The sequence below is a fragment of the Alexandromys fortis genome, unplaced genomic scaffold (genome assembly GCF_014885135.2).
Source record: "Alexandromys fortis isolate MF-2015 unplaced genomic scaffold, M_Fortis_MF-2015_v1.1 scaffold_70, whole genome shotgun sequence".
Classification (NCBI taxonomy): Eukaryota; Metazoa; Chordata; class Mammalia; order Rodentia; family Cricetidae; genus Alexandromys; species Alexandromys fortis.
Genome location: NW_026067955.1, coordinates 6,146,625 through 6,165,745, shown reverse-complemented (window position 1 = coordinate 6,165,745; position 19,121 = coordinate 6,146,625). Strand labels below are relative to the sequence as shown.

At 50.1% G+C, this 19,121-nt stretch overlaps 1 protein-coding gene across 7 annotated transcripts in view; it reads left to right on the top strand.

Moving 5' to 3' along the window:
* Positions 1-14,099, top strand: part of Map2k5 (mitogen-activated protein kinase kinase 5) — a 226,115-nt gene extending 212,016 nt beyond the window's left edge. For all 7 annotated transcript variants that reach the window (XM_050151791.1, XM_050151789.1, XM_050151790.1 and 4 more), the window contains one exon: positions 13,666-14,099. In XM_050151791.1, coding sequence (XP_050007748.1) covers positions 13,666-13,770 — 105 coding nt within the window. In that variant the 3' untranslated portion in view covers positions 13,771-14,099. The remainder of the gene's footprint in view (positions 1-13,665) is intronic.
* Positions 14,100-19,121: the final 5,022 nt, after the last annotated feature.

Below are 19,121 nucleotides of genomic sequence, written 5' to 3'. Positions count from 1 at the left end.
ACTTCTCTAAAAGTAACCTTAAATTGTAGTCTTGTAAGAATTCCAAAGCTGTACCCTTCACTCCTTCATCTAATGAGGTTATGACCAAATGCTCATTATAATTGCTTTAGACTCCTTTTAATTTTCAAGCTTATTAATCATAAGAAGAGTTATTTAAAATTGCATAAATTAATCTTAGATTAAAAGCCCATCAAAGCCTGGAAACAATTAAGAATAAGTAGGATTTCCCTGGGGCAGCAAGTTTTATTTTAATATTGTAGTCAGGTGGATATCAGAACCTTGAAGTGTGGTAGTGATTAATGTATGCAAAATTTAAATGAGATTTTTTTTAAATGGCAAGTCTAAATCACTTATTGACCTAACTGTAGGCTTTAGCCACATTGTCTGTCATATGTTGAAACTGTTTACTAATCAACATTTTAATTACCGTGTGTGCTGGCAGACCCTAGGACAAACAAAATCCAGCATTTTAGCTTGCTGCCACCAAGTCTCTCACCAGATATATCAAGAAGATGGAAGGATGGAGAGATGAGGAGACCACTTAGCTCTCAGCACATCAGGGGCTGCTAGACTTTCCTGCCTAACACTGTGCTGTCCTAAACACTGTTTATACAAACAGTGTGTATTCTTTGGTCGTTAGGTCCAGAAAGAAATCTGATTGCACTTCAGCCAAAGTCAGAGTCCTAGCCTTGCCCAGCTTCCCTGTCCTCCATCTTCCGTCACTGCTGGGTGATTCTGGAAGTGCCTGGGAAGCAGCCGTGAGTCGGGAAGAATCCCTTTAGGCTATAAATGATGGGTCTCTGTTGAAGGGAGGTCAATAGGAGGGCCACCTAGAAGGAACTCAGTGTTGAAGGGAGGTCAGTAGAGGGCCATCTAGAAGGAGGTGTAATGTCCTGTGGAGACTGAGTTTCCACCTTGCTGGAAAGGATCCTTGTGACCAACTCACTGTTGACCTTTGGTGAAAGAACAATCAAGGAGCAGCAGAAAGAGAAAGTGCACGGGAGATGGGAAGGGCTGGGTTCCCAAGTAAGACTCCAGAACTAGATTGTAAATTGTTAATCCCTCACCCTGTACAACAGGAAGCCAGGCTCCGCCCTCCTTCTGGGGCCCAGCCCATCCCCAAAGCTGACCTCCAGCATCTGTCCTCAGCCTCGGATTCTTGTCCTTCTTCCCTTTCTCTTTGGTAGTTCATGTCTTCTGGATCCTCCTACATCCTGTAGACGTTCTCACTCTTTTTTTCTTCAGTATCCTCACTCATAGTGAATACTTGGCTTTCCATGATGTGGCTGTGCTGTTTATCTAACCAAAACTGTCCTAGAACATGTTAACTGTTACTGTATTTTTACTATTAAGACCATGCCTCTCAGACTGGGTAAAGGTGATTGGTGCCAAACCAGACTTCCTGGGACCCACATGGGATAAGGAGAAAACCAACTCCAGCAGGCTTTCCTCTGAGCTCCTCACCCATGCCATGGCATATGCCCATATACATACATACATACATACATACATTTAATTTTAAGACAATTAGTTTATATACATTTTAAAGCTGGGTATGTAAAGTAAGTTTCCTTACCTCGTCTGATATAAATTACAGCCATCTGACCAGTGGCAAATTGTCTATTTGTTGTTTGATTGGCATTTCTTTGATTAAGTTTGAGATTGAACAGGTTTTTTCCCATGTTTGTTGGCCAGTTGTTTTTGTTGTTTGTTTGTTTGTTTTGTTTTTACATCATTTGCCGTTTCTCTACTTGGCTCTGCTACCACTTTTCACACTTCTGAGCCTGATTTCCCGGACTGGAAAATGAGAGAATGGACCCATGGCTGCCAAGGTCCCTTCCCACCCTGTAAGGTCTGTGTCCCCTCTTCAGGCAGTTTTCACACTAGCAGAGGTGTTCTCTCTCTGGCCCTTGCTGAGTCAGCACTGAGGCTGTGTAGCCACTAGCTGGGGTACACTACTAGCTGGGGTACACAGCAACACAACCATTTTCTTTGTTCAGTGTCTAACTTCCTTTTTTCAAAAAGCAGGCTTTGAAATTGCAAGGCAGAGCTGGGACTGAACTTGCTTTAAAGCTGCTGTAGACATCAGGAATATTTATTTTCTCTATTTGTTTTAGGCCTGGGAAGACTGTGTGGTTTTCTCAACACTGTCCTGATGGAGCCCTGACCAGCAAGCGTGCAATGCCCCTAGCCCTAATGTGCCATTAATGATAGGTTAATGTACAGTATAATGTTTTTGGGACTATGGGTTCATTACACTTCTGAGTGTGAGGTCTTTCCACAGAGCGCCCAAGGTCCCATTGCATTATATCATGCAATAAAAATACCCTTTTCATATCACACACTAATAAACTGTATTTGAAATGCTGTCTGAGGGCGCTGCCGTCTTGTCTGTAGGCTGTTGTGGAGTGCAACAGTTGGATTCCTTGTTTCTATTCTGTGCTTTTCTCACATGGGCGGCTGAGCCCAGGAGAAGTCAGCTTGGCCTTGTTTCACATGGAGAACAAGTTGGTTCTTTAAGGCTGTTACTCCAGGGACAAGGCTGCGCCTCCAAGAGATGAGGGCCTTCGTACCTAGAAAACAGAGTCTCAGACCCCCTTACCTGTGCACCTCTGTAAGGTCAGCAAGTCATATCAAAAACTGGCCTGGTGTCTACCACACTTTGCATGGGTGTTGGGTGTAGTGAGTCTCCTTGAAGAAGACTGTGATAGGCGCTTCAGAACTGAGGCCTCTTGATGTCATGACCACAGGCTTGGCCTGGGACAGCTTGCACTGACTTTCCCACCATCTCCTTGTGACATGTGTGTGGTGCTGTTCCTATATTTTATAGGAGACAGTGTTCACAGAACAAAACAGGCCTGGGACCCACAGCTGGCTTGTTCCCTGCTTCCTCGCACAGCCCGGATACAGCTTTAGACAGTGGGAGGCCGGGGCAACACCCCTTCAATGGGTACATACTCTGGAGCCCTCTCCAGATCATCGGCTGCCATCAGAAATGATTTGAAAGTGTGGGCTCTTTAGAGGAGGAGCTCTCCCCCCAGTGACCAGAACAGTCTCGGAATCAAGGATGAGGCAGAGGCAGGGGGACCAGATTGCACCTACATTAACAGTGTCTCTAGGGCAGACAAGCCATCTGCAACTTTGGTGTGTGTGGGGGGCGGGGGGAGTTCTTTCTACAGGTTGTAGGGTGTCAAGCAAGAGTGGTAGGGAACCAAGAAACTGAGGATAGGCACCAGCCAATGAGATTTGAGCTTGAAGCATCACCACCTCAAAGTGTAGGAGCTCTGCCTATAAAAGAAGTTAGCATTCATTCATTCCCATCATTCATTAATTTTTTCTTTGTCCGTTTTTATCTATGTAACTCAGGAGCTCCTTATGTATCCCAGACTTGCCTGAAACTCATTCTTCCTCTGCCTTTCAAGTGTTGAGCCAGGTCTTGCTGATACAACTTGCTGATGGAGCCTTGGCCAGGGCCCTTGGCCTGTTTTGAGCCATGTGCTGCTGCTACATTTACTGTGTTAAAACAAAAGGCACAGGTTAGGAGCCCCTCCACTTCCAATCCCTCGCACACCTTGGCCAAACCAATTAACTTGCCTGAGCCTAGTTTTCTTACAAACAAATGGAGCCGAGGAGCAGTGGTGCCCTTAGTGTCTTCCCGGGGAACTGTGAGAATGGACTTGACGACATTCTGCGGAAGGATCACCTGCCCAGGTGCCACTGCCCGTAAACAGTCTCTGCAAAGCGTGCTTAGGCCATGTCATGAAAGAGCTGCCTCTAGAGCAAAGGCAATGTAGGCAGAGAGGCCCACTAATCTGGGACTGGCGAGTTGAGTCGGTGAGTAAAAGCATTTAACACCAAGCCTAATGTCCTAAGTTCAGTCTCTGGGATACACATGGTAGAGAAAACTGACTCTTGCAAGTTGACCTCTGATACCCACAGACATGATGTAGCATGGGTACACACATGCTCACACACAAAGTAAGTGAACAAGTAAGTAAATAACTGTAATAAAAATTTGTGACTGGGTGGTGGGGTGGTGGTGGTGCATGCCTTTAATCCCAGCACTCAGGAGGCAGAGGCAGAGAAACCATGAGACAGTGTCTGTGCTCCTGTGTGGGGAGAGGAGGTAGGGACCTGTGCACACGCCTGTGTTCTAGAACACTGGGAAAGGAGGGTAAGAGCAGAGGGATTATACTAAAGAGCTGACTTGGTCTGGAGAGCCAAGAGGACAAGGACCAAGGACGGGAAGAGGAGGAGGGAGCTAAGGCCCTCCACACCCTCCCACAAGGCCTTCTCCGCCCTCCCACACCCTCCGGCACCTACTGGTAGAGTCTCCTTAGTGTGGTGAGAGGGTATCTAGATTTCAAGGAGAAATTGGTTTTCTTTTAAGGGGTATGAAGTTGGAAAGCCTTTGTTTTCAAATGTGAGGCCTTTCAAACACTTTGGTAACCCTCTCAGGGGTTAAATCTGTCTTTGAGGCTACAAGGACTTGAAAAATGCTACCGTGTATCAAGAAAACCAGAAGTGACAAGTTCATTTAAAAAGCCTGGTTTGTCATTGTTTATCTAATTTTCAGAGTTGACACAGAAAATTAAACCAGCTGACACTCACTCTCTGAAGCTCCCTGGCTCCTTTCCCTGGCCCACTCTACCTGACCCTGCCTCCACATAATGCTCCGAAGCCAAAATATAAAACTTCCCACTGAGTTTCTGAGCTCCTCTGCAGTTGTTCCAGGATTATGTCATAGGGCTCCATCCCTAATGTTATTAAAAAACAAGATGAGGTTATAGATCTACTCCAGAAGATGTTTCTTTCTCTTCCCCTCTACCATGAACATAAATCTTAGAGGTAACCAAACTACAGAGGAAACCAAGAGCAACTTGTCCCATATGTCTTTACTGAATTTATAGGATGTCAGATCGCTCTGCCCCTGTGACATCACACATTGCTTCCTAGAGAGTGTTCCAGAAAGGCCATGGGCAGAGTGTTATCTTTTACTGTGTTTAATATTGGTGTTCCAGCACTCAGGGTGTCTTTACTTCAGCATGGCTAGTGAATGAGCTATTCCATCCCAGGGAGCTACTCAGCTAACTAAAGCAAATCCTGCAGAAAGATTACATTTTTAAGATTTTAAATGTAGGGATCAGAGAGATGAATTAGCAGTTAAAAGCACTGACTGCTCTTCCAGAGGACCCAGGTTCAGCTCCCAGCACCCACATGGCAGCCCACAGCTGTCTGTATAACCCGAGTTCCAGGGGGTCCTGTGCCCTCACACAGAAATGCATGCAGGTGAGATGCCAGTGCTCGTAAAATAGAAGTAAAATCTTTTTTAAAAGATTTTTAAATGTATCACATACTCCTTTGTTTTTAAAAATTCCACATATCCGCATTTCTGGTCTTATGTTTTTTATTCTTTCATTCCTTTGCGTAGGTCCTTGGCATGAGCTTGCAGGGGTTCTCTGTTACAGTGTGCAGGGCCGTGTGTCCATGGGTGGTTGACCCCAGAGCCGAGTTTCAGTTTCATCCTCACTGTGCAGTTTTGCTAATAGGTGCTGCCTCTTGGTTCTGGCCCCGCGCTTCCTTCTGAACTACCCTTCCTTCGGCCTTTTGTACTTGACCACTTCTGCTGTGTTTGCAATTGAAATGGGAGAGGCTGCACTGGTTAGAGTGAAGCCTTCAGGGTCTGTGGAGAAAGTGCTGGGGCACGAGCCCGAAGACCTGGGTTCAGATTCCAGCACCCACACAAAAGCTGTCCCAGCACTCGGGAGGCAGAGGCGGGAGGATCAGCCAGGCAACAGAGTGAGTTCCAGGATGGCCAGGGCTACACAGAGAAACCCTGTATTGAACCCCTTCCCACCCCTACCAAACAAAAGCTGGGCATCATGGCCTGTGCATCAGTAATCCCACACTGGGGAAGCAGAGGTAACCGGATCCCTGGGGCTCACTGTCAGCTTTAGCTCCGCTGCAGTGAGAGACCCTGTCCCAAAAATAAGATGAGCAGTAGAACTCGACTTCTGGACTCTGGGTGTGCACGCATGCGCACACACACACACACACACACACACACACACACCAAAAATAAAAGCAAGTATTCAAGCCAGGACAATTGGCTTGAGTGAAGCCTTGAGGGACTAGATCAAAATCAAGTGTTCAAATTTTAGTTTAACTTCCAGATCCGCAGACTAAGGTGGGATGTTAAATCATAGCGGCCATAGACTGCACAGCATCTGCAGATCTGGAAGCAAGCTGACTCACTAAATAAAAAGCAAAATATTTTACGTAGATTGTGAGAAGCAGTCTGACCCTTTGCTCTTGAGTAATGAGTGTGGATGGCAAGTTGCTGAGGCTTTGTTATTTTCTGAGGGCACTAAATAGCCCTGTGCTAAAGAGGGTGGGGCTGTAGCTCAGTGGGCAGAATGCCTGCCCAGCATGAGTGAGCCCTGAAGGCCATCCCCAGCATAAATAAAACTGAGCACAGTGGCATATGTCTGTCATCCCAGCACAAGGGAAAGAGAGACTGGATCAGAAGTCCAGGGGTGCCCTTGGCATGTAGTAAGTATAGAGGGGCCCCTGGGCTACATGAGACCCTCTAAAATGAGAGGAGCAAAGAGAACGAATATGACAGAAAACGTCCCAGGGCTCTGGAACCCAGGCACCTTCCCAGGGAGCTTGGCTGCATCCAGGTCCTCCTGGAAGAACAAAGCTCGGTGCTGATGACTGAGTCGCCCCTCTGCCTTCCTTAACAGTGAGGCAGGCACACTGAAAGCAGCCCTCGTAGCCGGACAGAGTGTGCCCCTCAGTCTTCATCCGGCACATGACCAGCCACACCACCTCAGAACACACAGGTCGCCGCTCACAGCCACGGGGAGCACATGCTGGGCTTCTATACATTTAATTTCCTTCAGCCTTACCTTGCAAAGCACAGTGAATCAATAACAGAATAGCTAAGTGCCACGAGTTCCTTGTCTTGTGGTTTAGGAAACACTGCTCAAGGCTAATGGTGGATTCTGTTGATGATTTGTATTTGCTGCTGGGCTATAAAATGATCTGAATTTTCAACCAGTTTGCTTCTTTTTTCATAGACTTGTTTATAGAAAGGAAGTACAGTTTTAAATGGAAAATAACTGGGCGTTTTCTTTTCTTTCTTCAAGATGGGGTCTCACTATGTAGCCCTGGCTGGTCTAGAACTCAGTATGTAAACCAGGCCTCAAACTCTCAGAGATTCACCTGCCTCTGCCTCCCCAGTTCAGTAATTCAAGGTGTGCACCACCACGCCCAGAAACTGATTGTTCTCAGTCCTTTGTGTTACATGCAAGGTCTGAGTTTGGGCCTTTCTTGTTCTTTTTTAAAGGTTTAGCTTTGCTATTAGTAGTTATGTTCATATCAGAGAGGCGGTATTGACACCTGAGTGCAAGTGGCAAGAAAGCCAGAGGAATTGGCGCTGGAGGTACTGGCAGTTGTGAGCCACCTGACGTGGGTTCTAGGATCCAAACTCATGTCGTCTGCAAGAGCGGCCAGTGCCCTTAGGTGCACACATCACTCCCACTGACACAGGTCCTTTCTATCACTTTTGTCCTTATTAACAAAAGAAATATAGAAGAGAAATAATTGAGAATTCCAAATTTATGTAGCATTTATGCAAAGAGATGCTTGATAATAGATGGTGCCGACCAAGTCTTAAATGGACATAAGCCTTAACCACTGGGCTGACTCCTCAGCCTGTTACTCTCTGCAGTATTCCACAGGGGCTACTCCGGCCCGCTCCCCACACGCACAGCCCCTGTGTGAAGCCCCCAAAGCCCTGCAGCACCAGAGTGCGGCAGTGAAAAAGGACAGGAGAAAATTGTGCGCTTCCATATCAGTCCTCGTGGTCAGTGTGCAGTGTGCCTCTTCTCCTGTCAAGAAACGAGACAGACTGTTAGCAAGGCGGGTTTTAAGCAGGTAGCAGCCCCATAGTCAGACACTTCTAGACATTAAACAGTGATTTCGAGTGCTTTGAAAAGTTCAGAGTGTGATTCTGGGACTGGAAACCCACGACAAACTCTAGGAGGGGAAGGTGTGTCCATCGATGTGAATGGACATCTTTGCCATCGCCACCATCTTCAGCTTACATGGCCATCTCTGCCTCACAGTCACATTCATAGAATCTCTCTCTCTCTCTCTCTCTCTCTCCCTCCCTCTCTCTCTCTCTCTCTCTGTGTGTGTCTGTCTGTCTGTCTGTCTCCCTCTCTCTTTCTGTCTCTCTGTGTGTCTCTGTCTCTGTGTGTGTGTGTCTCTCTCTCTCTCGCGCGCGCGCACACACACACACACACACCCTCCTTCTCCTTTCATCTTTGCTTTCTCCCATCATTCTGCATGGCATTTGGCAAAGGGGTGCTGAGACAGGGCTTGTCTGTGTAGCCCAGGCTGGTGGCTCTCCCCTTCCTACCTCTGCCTCCTATATGCTGAGTTGAGCACAGCCCCCCAGTCCCACCCCCAGCTCATAATGTCCTTTATACATGGTCTGTGGTTGTTATTCTGCTTAAGCTAGCTTTGTGGTTCTGCTTCCTTTTCCAGCCCTGATATTTATTTGTGCCTCTCTATAAACTCACTTCTTTGCTGGTCTGTGGGGAAAGCTGGTATTTATCACAGTGCCCTCTTTCTGTCTTCCTGTCTCCTTGTTACCTTCATCGTTATCTCCTTTCCCAGGATTTCCTTTCCAATCTTTCATAATCTATTGAGCACCCAAGTATTGTTTTAGCTGTATCACACAAACATCTATGTGAAGTACTGTCATTGTCAGTCAGCTGTTGGCGTCTCTTGAGGGGTGCTGGGGATGTCATAATAATAGGGTTGTAACCCAGGACCTCAAGCATGCTGGGAATGCCATACCACCAAGTTCCACCTCTGGCTGCTCATCGTCATCCATGTTAAGTGCAGTTGGGCTGGGCCCTGCTTGGTTTGGTTTGGCCCATGCTGGAGGGCCTTGCACATACTAGGCAAATGCTTACCCGCTGATCCCAGCCCACGCCATTCAATTTTAAGTACATGTTCCAAAAGCCAGAAATTCTCCAAAGCTCAAAAGGTCTTGAGCACAGGTGTGATGCCATGGTGGGAAACCACACCTGACCTCACAGACAGGTCACATTTACAAAACATAGGCATAACTGCCTTGCCTGCCGAGTACGTGATCTATCCATTGGTGTAGAAATTACATTCTGGCCAGACAGTGGTGGCACACGACTTTAATTCAAGCACTCGGGAAGCAGAGACAGGCAGATTTGAGTTGAGGCCAACCTGGTCTACAGAGCGAGTTCCAGGACTTCAGAGAAAAACTCTTTCTCAAAAAAGGAAGGAAGAAGTTACATCCTAATTCTAGTATCTAAGTGATCACCTACATTTTTAGCTTAACTTAGCAAAACTTGAGAAGCACTAAATGCATAACAATACTCAGTGTTTGCACCTGTCTTTAATTTGAATTGTGTTTGTAAGTGTGTGTGTCTGTGTGTGTCCATGTTGCAGTGTGTGCAGATGTGGCACGTAGAGCCCAGGGAACACCTGCAGGTGTCATCCTTAGGAGCCGTCCAGAGCCTCTCACTGGCCTGAAGTTTGTCTCTGCCCCACCCACCCACACCCACCCTGTCTGCTCTGGTTTAAGGCCCCACTATGTCTGGCCTTTTTACATTGTTTCTGGGGAACACATTAGCCCTCGTGCTTGTGGGGCAAGAGATGTTACTGGCCCTCTTAACCTGAATTTTAGATAATTTCAGCTGTGCTACAAGAAGAAAGGAGGAAGGGACGCACACGAGGGAGGGAGGGAGGGAGGGAGGGGAAGAAGAGAGCATTTCCCGCTCATATAAAAGGCAGAGGTGTGTGCGGGCATGTGTGTTGGTGCAGCATGGGTGTGTACGTGTGTGCTGCTGGTTATTTAACCTAGGACCATGTGTTTGCCAGGCAAACACTACCAGTGAGCTGTATCCTCGGCCCTCTTTCTACTTTTCTATTTGAGACAGAACCTTACTACGTTAACCAGGCCGGCCACGAACTCACTCTGTAACCAGATAAGCTGTGAACTTGTGATCCTCCTGCCTCAACCTCCCAAATAGCTGGGTTTGTAGGTCTGTGCTGCCAGACCTGGCCCTACCATAGGCCACCTGTAACTCCACTTCCAGGGCATCAGACGCCCTCTCCTGGACTGCACAGGCATCTGCACTCATGATGCTCATGTACCCACACACAGACATACACATATGCACATAACTAAAATTAATGTTTAATATTTTAAAGGAGTAGCAGGAAAGTTTCATTGCAAGACTTGGCCACGGACAGTAGCGCCAAGGGGGAACTCTTGTGGCGAGCACAGAATGCAGATGGAGCTGCTCAGGGCTTCAGAGCTGATGCCCTGAGACAGTCAGCACAGCCTTGGCCACCCCACCTCACCGTGTCACCTGGCTGGCTTTGTGCCTAGGCGCTGGTGATGTGCTCCCATGATTTTATCCTCAGGTACAGTCAGAGTGGGACATCACGGCTCCCGGTGTTTACAGATAGCCAGTGCAGCACACAGCCCGCACATCTGAAGGCAGGAGCAGGTGCCCAGACTGAACAAGTTGACCGCCTTTGCCCCTAAGACCTGCAAAAGAACAACATCATAATGCAGGCTGTTCATTGTAGTACTTTGAATTGAACAAGGCTGAGCATGCGTTGTTTTTATTAGTTGAGTTGTTAAAACAGATTAAAGTATCCCTGAATAGAATCAGAATGAAACTTCTCTAGAAGTCAGCATGCCCCACACCCTGTGGCTCCACACGTCTGAGGTCGTATAGATCCTAACAGTCCGGCCTCAGCGCTGAGATGCGGGGGGGGGGGGGGGGGGGGGGGGGGGGGGGGGGGGGGGAGGGCTGGACTCCTCCAGGAAGATGCCCAAAGACTCCCAATGAGCCTCACAGGCCCCATGAGGGGAAGTCAAGAGCCCGTTCCAGGCACCCCAACTACTGGGCGGTCCTGTCTGGCAGGCTTCCAACAACTTGTTGGACTCTGTTAATTTGGAGAGTGACCAAGAGGCCTAGGGCCAGCCTCACCCGTGTACTCGGGATCCTGGCTGTCCTCTTCCTCCTAGTGTCGCTGGTGGGCAAGAGTGAGCTCTGCAGGTGAGCTCAAGATTCACCCCAGCGGTGCACGAGCTTTAACACGAGCCACTTCGTTGGAGTGTACTGTGGCTACTGCTGCCCTGCCCTAGCTGGTGGCCAGACTGGAGTTAGGACCAGGTGCTCAGGTGGCAAGGACACCCCGAGCAGAGTGTGTGCCACAAGGACAGCAGGAATGTGTTTTGGGGAGAGCAAGACAGACAAGCTCCTCGGAGGGAGTGCCAGGGTTTATGGCTGCTGCTAGCCTCTGTTTCTGATGGTTCCTCTGCCCTGGCCTCCATGTCTGGGCCCCGTAGCTCTGAGAGCCAGAGATGCTGACATCAGCAGGCAGATGACATCACTCCCCTGCTCTACGGCCAGGCTTTCCTGCAGGCAGGTGCCATGCCTTCCGCCCCATCTAAAGAGAAAGTGTGGTGTAATCCAAGGGTTGGACTCCGGAGACAGTGGGAAGAAAGGTTCAGCTCTCTGACCTTAGACACAGGGCGCCCGTGCAGTGATGCCTGCCACGCAGCCATCAGCCCTTCCTGGGCTGAGGAGGAATGCCTCCACTCCCCTCCTACAGTTCCACTCTGCCTGTTCGCAGACAGATGATACCCGTGATGGAGCATATGGCCCCAAAGTCACCAGGCATTCTGGGAAAGTGACTCTGTGTTACCCTGGGCTTTGGGGGAGGGGCTCGTCCTCCTGAGCACAGCTTCTGTCTTTGTTCTTCAGAAGGGCACAAGGTCGCCTCCCAGGTCCAGAAAAGAGCGTGCACAGGAGTTCAGGAAGAGCGTTCTCTCTCTAGGCAGCCGTCGTGAAAGCAGGCAGGGGCTGGGCAAGTGTGATCAGGAAAGCATATGGAACCCAAAATGGAGTATCTCTTGTCTCACCCCACCCAGGCCTGTGCCACCTACAGTTCCCACCAGCCTAACTTCAATACCCTTTCTTGGGGTCCCACACTCATGTCTGAACCCCCCGCCACAGTGCCATTAGGGATAATATGGCACCCAGCTAGGCTTTAGGCATAGCCCTGGGTCCTCAATTGGATACAAGCTCCCAAAGAGGCTGGAGAGGCCTGGGTAGTGTGCCCTCCTTCCCTTCCTCATGCTCCACCCGGTTCTCCGTGGATCCTGGTAGGTGCTGGGGTCAGGACACAGCAGAACCACATTCCTCCCAGCCATGGGGCAGAAGATGTGTTGAAGTTATTGCTGGGCACTGAGATGCTTAGCACGTTCCTAGGGCCACAAGTCACAGCCAGGTAAACTGGAACGTAGCTTAAAGCCCTGTAAGACAACAGGGACAGAGTCCGAGAGAGGCTCAGATAAAATGGGGGAGCAGGAAAGAGGCAGCTGGAGGGCACAGAAGCAGGGGCTTGGGGTGAGCGTCAGGGATCCCTCATCGCCCTGCTCACAAACTGTAGCTCCCCAGGGCCCATTTTCCATGCAGGCTACAAAGTTTGGTCAAGAAAGCTACTTGGTGACTGGAATGACGCTTTCCAGTCTCTTGTTCCTATTGTGACTCTGACAGCCCTGTGGCTTGTCCTTGATCGCTTCTGGCCCCCCTCCCTGGAAGCTCCAGACAACACCCTGAGATTGGGAATGTTGGTCTTAGTGTATCAGAACAGAAGGGAGGATGCCTGCTAAATATAGCCTGGCCTGGCTGTGGGTTTAAGTAGGTTAGACCAGGAGATGGGCCACGTGGAAACAAAGCTCCCCCCTCCCAAAGTCCAGCCCTCTGCCCTAAACCCTTCAGCACTCCTCCTGCCCACCAACTCCTCCTGGAGCGAGGTGTGCGCTTCGTTTGCGTTTGCGGACTGTGCTTCACGTGCAGGGGCGCAGGAGACAAAGGAGGAGACTAACAGGGACTGACACCGCCTCTGACAAGATGATCCTTTGCTCTCTGGGCAGCAACTGGACCGGAAAGCTGGCCACCCAGGGGCCAGGCCCTGGCCTAGTAGCTACGTTGTGAAACTGAGCTGAGAAAGGACCAGGCAGAGCACGGCGTTAAGACAAGCTGCACCTTCGAGCTTCCTAGAGAACGTCTCATGCTTCCTGGCTTCCTCTGTGTAGATCAGAGGGCAGCTTTGCAGGGTCAGTTCTCCACTAACACCATGTGGGCCCCCGGGATCAAGCAGGTCGTCCAGGCTGCCTTCAAGCACTGTGACCTGCTGAGACCGTGCACCAATTCTAGCCTGCCTTCCTTTACCATGTAGGGTTCCTGAAAAAGAGAAATCAGGTCCAGGCTAGAACACACCGTGGAATGCATACTGAGATGCCCAGCTGTCTTTTTGTTTGATCTGGTTGTCTATCTGTCTTTTTATAACAAGGTCTTAAGTAGCTCAGAGTTGCTGTGAATGATCTTGACCACCTGATTCTCCTGCCTCTGCCTCTCAGGTTCTGAGATTGCAGCCACACACCAGCACACCTGGCTTCTATGGTGCTGGGGATCCAACCCAGGGCTTTGCATTAAGCTAGGCAAGGACTCTGCCAATTGGGCTCCATCCTCAGCACCAGGCCCCTGGCCTGGGGACCGCTGTCACATCTCCTGCTCTTCCCCACAGGGTCACCCGTTCATCGTGCAGTTCAATGACGGAAACTCCACTGTGGTGTCCATGTGGGTGTGCAGAGCCCTAGAGGAGAGGCGGAGCCAGCAGGGACCCCCATGAGGCCTCAGCAGGATACTGACTACCCAGGACCAGTCACCAAGGACACAACAAGCCGTGACCCCTCTGTACTGGGTCCAGCCTCCTGCTTTCACCTCCTACCCTACCTAGGGAGCCCTCAAGAGAGCCAGCCTCTGCTGAACCCCTCCTCCCTGGGGAGGGGGACTACAATGAATAAGGCAGGTGCAGAGAGTGCAGAGGGTGTGGGGGAGGGTGATGGGTTATAAGAAAGGCACCTCCTCTGGCCTCACCCCCTTATGTTTCCCTACTGTTCATTGTAAAGGGTCAGGCCCTACAGCAGCACTGATGGGAATAAAAGCATTGTTACTTTGGATCGGGTCTGTCTTGACAAGTCTGTCATACACATCCCCATTTGACAGGGGCACCTGCAAGATCCTGTGCATTTCCTGCAGCTCGGTGTTGAGGCCCATGTACCAGCTCAGTTGTCACATGAGAAACCAGGACTTGCATGCACCAAGTCCCACAGCAAAGTGTCCTGATCCCAAGGCTCAGATCGTGGTGTAGTCCTCTCCTGGTCTGGAGCTAGCTATTGGCCCCGCAGCAAACCAACAGCAACACTGGTGTGGCCAGGAGCAGCCGAGGAGGAAGCTGGACACCCAGAGTGAGGGGCAGGAATTCAGAGGCCTTCACAACGCTTCCCACAGCAGCCACTAGCCTTTCTCACTGCCTGTGACCCAGGCCACTCATGGCCACTTGAGGTAATCCTGCAGCCACCTGGAGGAAGTGTGGCTGCACACCTTTTGCAGAGGATGAGGGAAACACTGAGAGGCCAGTTGCCACCTGGTCTAAGAGACACCCACACACGCCCAAACACGAACTCCAACCCCCATCCAGGCCCTCTTTGCCCTGCTGGGTCACTTCAGTGACAGTGCCTTCCCAATGCACAAACAAGTGTGCAGAGGGAGCAGGCTTAGCTCCCCACTCTGCCTCCCTCCTTTCCTCTCCCCATCCATGTTTGAGTGCTTTTTCTCTACTATTGGTAGTACCGGGACGGAGGCCAGGCTCATGGACATACTCAGCATGCCTCTTACCAACCACTACAGTGACATCCCACCAGGCTCCAATGTCACCTCCTTTGAAGTCAGCCCGCCCCTCGACACCTAGGGACCTGTTAGAACACTGTGTGGAATTGTTGATCCTGACTTTCAAAGCTTCCTAAGCCACTCAGAGCAAGCCAAAGGGCAGGCATATGCCTGCAGCATCCGGGAGATAAAGGCAGGAAGATCAAGAATCCACGGTCATTCTCTGTTAAGAATCAGCCTGGGCTACATAAGACTATAGCTTAAAGGGGAGGGGGGACTGAATGGTGAGGCAGCTCAGTGAATGAAGCGTTTGCCTCCCAGCATGAGGACCAGACTATGGATCCCCAGAACCAGGCTGCCTGTAATCCCAGCCTCAGGAGACAGGATCCCTGGCTAGCCAGACTGGCCTAACTGGAGGACTCCAGGTCATCAAGAGATCCTGCCTTGGTAAATAAAGTGACTTGCTACCAGAGAAGACAGCTGATGCCAACCTCTGACCTCCAAATGCACATGCAGGCATGCACACCTACATGCACATTGGCCCACATACATGTTAATGAGCATGTGTGTATGCACACCACAGGTACATACACATGGATAAGGGAGGTGAGAAGGAGGACAACAGAGATCCACCCGTGCCTGTGTTAACCCTGTGACATCACTGACTCCAAGTCCTGTTACTTCCAGTTCTGTTTCTATTGCAGCCACCTCAGGGCCAAAGCAAGAAAACACCAAGTGTTGACACTCCCTCCATTATATGGAGCTGGATACTGGAAAGACTACATCTCCCAGAAACGCCCAGTTTAATAGGGATTCATGTGATTAAGTCTTCTCAATAAAGTAAAGACGGCCAAGAAACTTCAGATTCAGATCATACCCACCTCCATCCTCCTGAGAAAGGAAAACAGACAACTGCAAAAGGAGGTGGGAAGTTGAAGAGTAGGGGGGACCCTAAACCTCAGATTCACTGCACGGGGGTACACCTGCTGTGAGCTATTGAATGAGCTGGGGCTAGACGCCTGTTTGGGCTTCCATGTTACTAGCGGTGTGATGCCAACACCTTGGTTAGGCATGCCTGGCCCTCTCTCCCACCATCGTCTACATGACCCATTTCACCTTGCAGATCTTCACTCAGGTGGCCTCCCAGGAAGACCTGCCACCCACACCGCTGAAACACCCGCCACTGTTCTCGCTCCCGGACACAGTAGATAGAGTGGGGAGGGACCAAGGAAGGCACCTGGCATCCACTTTTGTCCTCCACATGCCCGTGCAGGCCTAGGGTTCCCTCGCCTGTACCAGTTACCTCCATCTCATTGGCAACTGTGATAAACCCATTGTTTATTTTCACCTTCCCGTCCTCCGTCCTCCACTCGAATGGAGGCTTCACCAGCCAGGGGCTCTTCACAGACCTAGAAAAACAGCCTTGGCTGAGGAGGCTCATGATAAACATTTATTTGTTGTCCAAATGGCCACCATGATGGAACTGTCATTCACAGCTTGCGCTCTGTCCAGTGCCCCATGGAAGGGACCTCATGGGAGGCTTCGTTGCCCTTCCAGGGAGCATCTGTCTGGTTTTAGAGACACTTCAGAGTGCTGGCCTGCCACTGGCCCAGACCTCACTGTTCCTCTCATTGAACTCCTGTTGTCGCCCAGGGCCTGATGCAGTCAGAATTTCATGAGACCCAGGCCATAAAGACGGCGCATCCTACACCAGTGCCAAGGGCAAGATCTGTGAACAGTGCATGAGGTAGGCTTTCTTGACAAGAGGAGCACTGTAAGAAGGGCACCTTGATCCTGAACACCCCAAAACCTGAACCAGCTACCTACCAGACTTAAGGTTCAGCCTTGTTCTTTGAAGATGTATCAGCAACCATTGTCCCTTAATTCTGGTTCAGTAGAGGTGAACGGGAGCTGTCACTGATTCTGTTGTTGAGAGCTGGTGGCGGAGGCTTGACATAGGGCTTCATATAGTCCAGATAGGCCTCCAAATCACTAGGTACTAAAGATGACCTTGAACTTCTGGCTCTCCTGCCTCCACACTGGGAACACATCCAGAATGCGGAGAAATGCAAGCATGTATGTACCACCATATCCACTTTTCTGTAGTGCTGAGGATTGAACCCAGGGTCTCAGGGATGCTAGGCAAGCCGACACTACAAAATGAGCTATATGCCAACTCAGAAGACGGGGAGAGAGTAGCTGTTCCAAACCAGGTTGTGTGCTTTGAACTTACTATCCACCTGCTTAATTTCCTCCACCATCCCTGCCATAGACAATGGGTCATGTTTTCACCTATTCATGCGTGGAGAAGCAAAATCATGGAGGCAGAATGACTCCAACAAGTAAGTAGAAAATTATTACTGTCTGGGACTCACTCTTAACTGGGGTTCCATCCAAGCTCCAGCAGATGCACCCCACACTCCAGCACAAAGGCCCCTAAACTCTGAAGTGCAAAGAGGACACTTCCTCTTAGGAGTGGAGCTTGGGATTTGCTCACCAAGAATGCTATGCACTGTGCCTCCCATGGCACATGGGAAGAGGTGGGACCTCTGAGCCAGACCCAGAGACCAGCCTTACACCAACCCTCTGGCCCTCAGTTTCTGCTTGTCATGAAGTGGCAGGGCTTAAACAAAAGGGGGAGGTCCTAAAAGCCCCACGTTGGGCGCCAGATGAAGGCGTAAGTCACGAACAAGGCCACACCAGTTTGGAGTTATGATTAATAGGGTGTTATTTATTTAAAGGGGAAAACTTACAGATCACCGTCCCAGACAACAGCCATCTGCACAACCAGGAAGGGAGTCTAGTCTCCAGCGGAGCAGGAAGTGAAGAGAGCGAGCAGAGGAAATAGCCGCTTTTTTAAAGGGAGAGAGACCACGCCCCAATGGGCTGGTAACACAGCAGCTATTGGTTGGAGGGGCGGAAGGACCTCCCGCAACACCTTGGCAGTCTTCTTGTGGCCTGAGCCATGATCCCCTGTGGACATCCTCAGCTCAGAATAACAAGCACCCATCTACCTGCAAACAGTTACACACACCCATCCACACACATACCTGCACTCACCCTTACACACACACAATTCTCTTCATAGTTTGGGGACTCACAGGACCCTGGACCCCAGAGTCCATAACCCTTTCTTTGCTTTGGTGCAGCCCCTAACATATGAGTTGGAGTGGGGAAGAAGATCAGAGAAGGAGACTGTGTGAAGAGAGAGCAGAGACCCTGTCCCAAGGTCCTAGTAATAGGAACAGGGGCCCTGTGAACTCACAGCAGCTTACATGGGGTCCTGATTTCATTCTTTGTGTCAATGGACCCCTGAGACTCGTCCTAGACCAAGTCCACACCCTGGACCAAGTCCACATTTAGGGGATCCAAAGTTTCCAGTTTATGCAACTGGAAAGTTCCATCCAAAGGCAGGGTTGCTGGTGATGGGGGTGGGGGTCCTGCAGGAGGGAGATGGAGGTGAGTGTCAGGGCCAGCACAGTAGCAGGAGATAATAGCCATGATGATGTATAAGGAGCACAGACAGGAAGGAGGCATCAGGGAGGCCTGGCAAGTAGAAGCAGCCAACATGTTAGGATGCAGACCCTAAGTCTGGTCCTTGTGGGTGGGACCTGGCTACTAGGGTGTGGGAGAGGATACAATGCCCTCCATGGCAATACTGAATCACAGTGGCACTGGCTTTATCAGCCCCTGCCTTGGCAAATGTTACATCTAACTGGCAGGCTGGCAGGAGAAGGGGACTGGCAGGGGATGAGGCCACTTGGGGAGGCCAGGGGAGGCCCCACAGATGGCCCAGGCTATCATGAGGCACAGAGGGCATTGAAGATGTCAAACGGGAAAGCCAGCAGAGCCGGGCCTCATAATGACAAATTTTCTGCTGAACAACTACAAACATTCGCGGTGACTTTGGACACAGTCTGGAAAAGACTTTGTTCCCTCCCTTGGCGGGATCATTTGTCTTGTTTTGAAGCCCCAAGATTGCAAGCAGGAACTTACAGACTAAAGTTTGTCTTAATTGCAATGGTGTCACCACCTCTCTGGCAGATAACAGCACAATGAACGAGTCGATGGGGCTGAGCCCTCCAGGTCCTTCTTCTAAAGTGAGACAAATGTCCCTGCTTTGAGCCCAACAGTCCATCGGCAGCTCTGTCATTTATTTATCTCCCTAACAGCTTGCATTAACTTGCAGGGGATAAAAAGTCTCTCCTTCCTGCAGACTTAGTTAAAGGCAGCCAGTCTCCCTGTGTTGCTGGGTCCTCCTAGGAATTCATTTTTTCTGTCTTTCCCCGACTTCTGGGGGAATGGGGACAG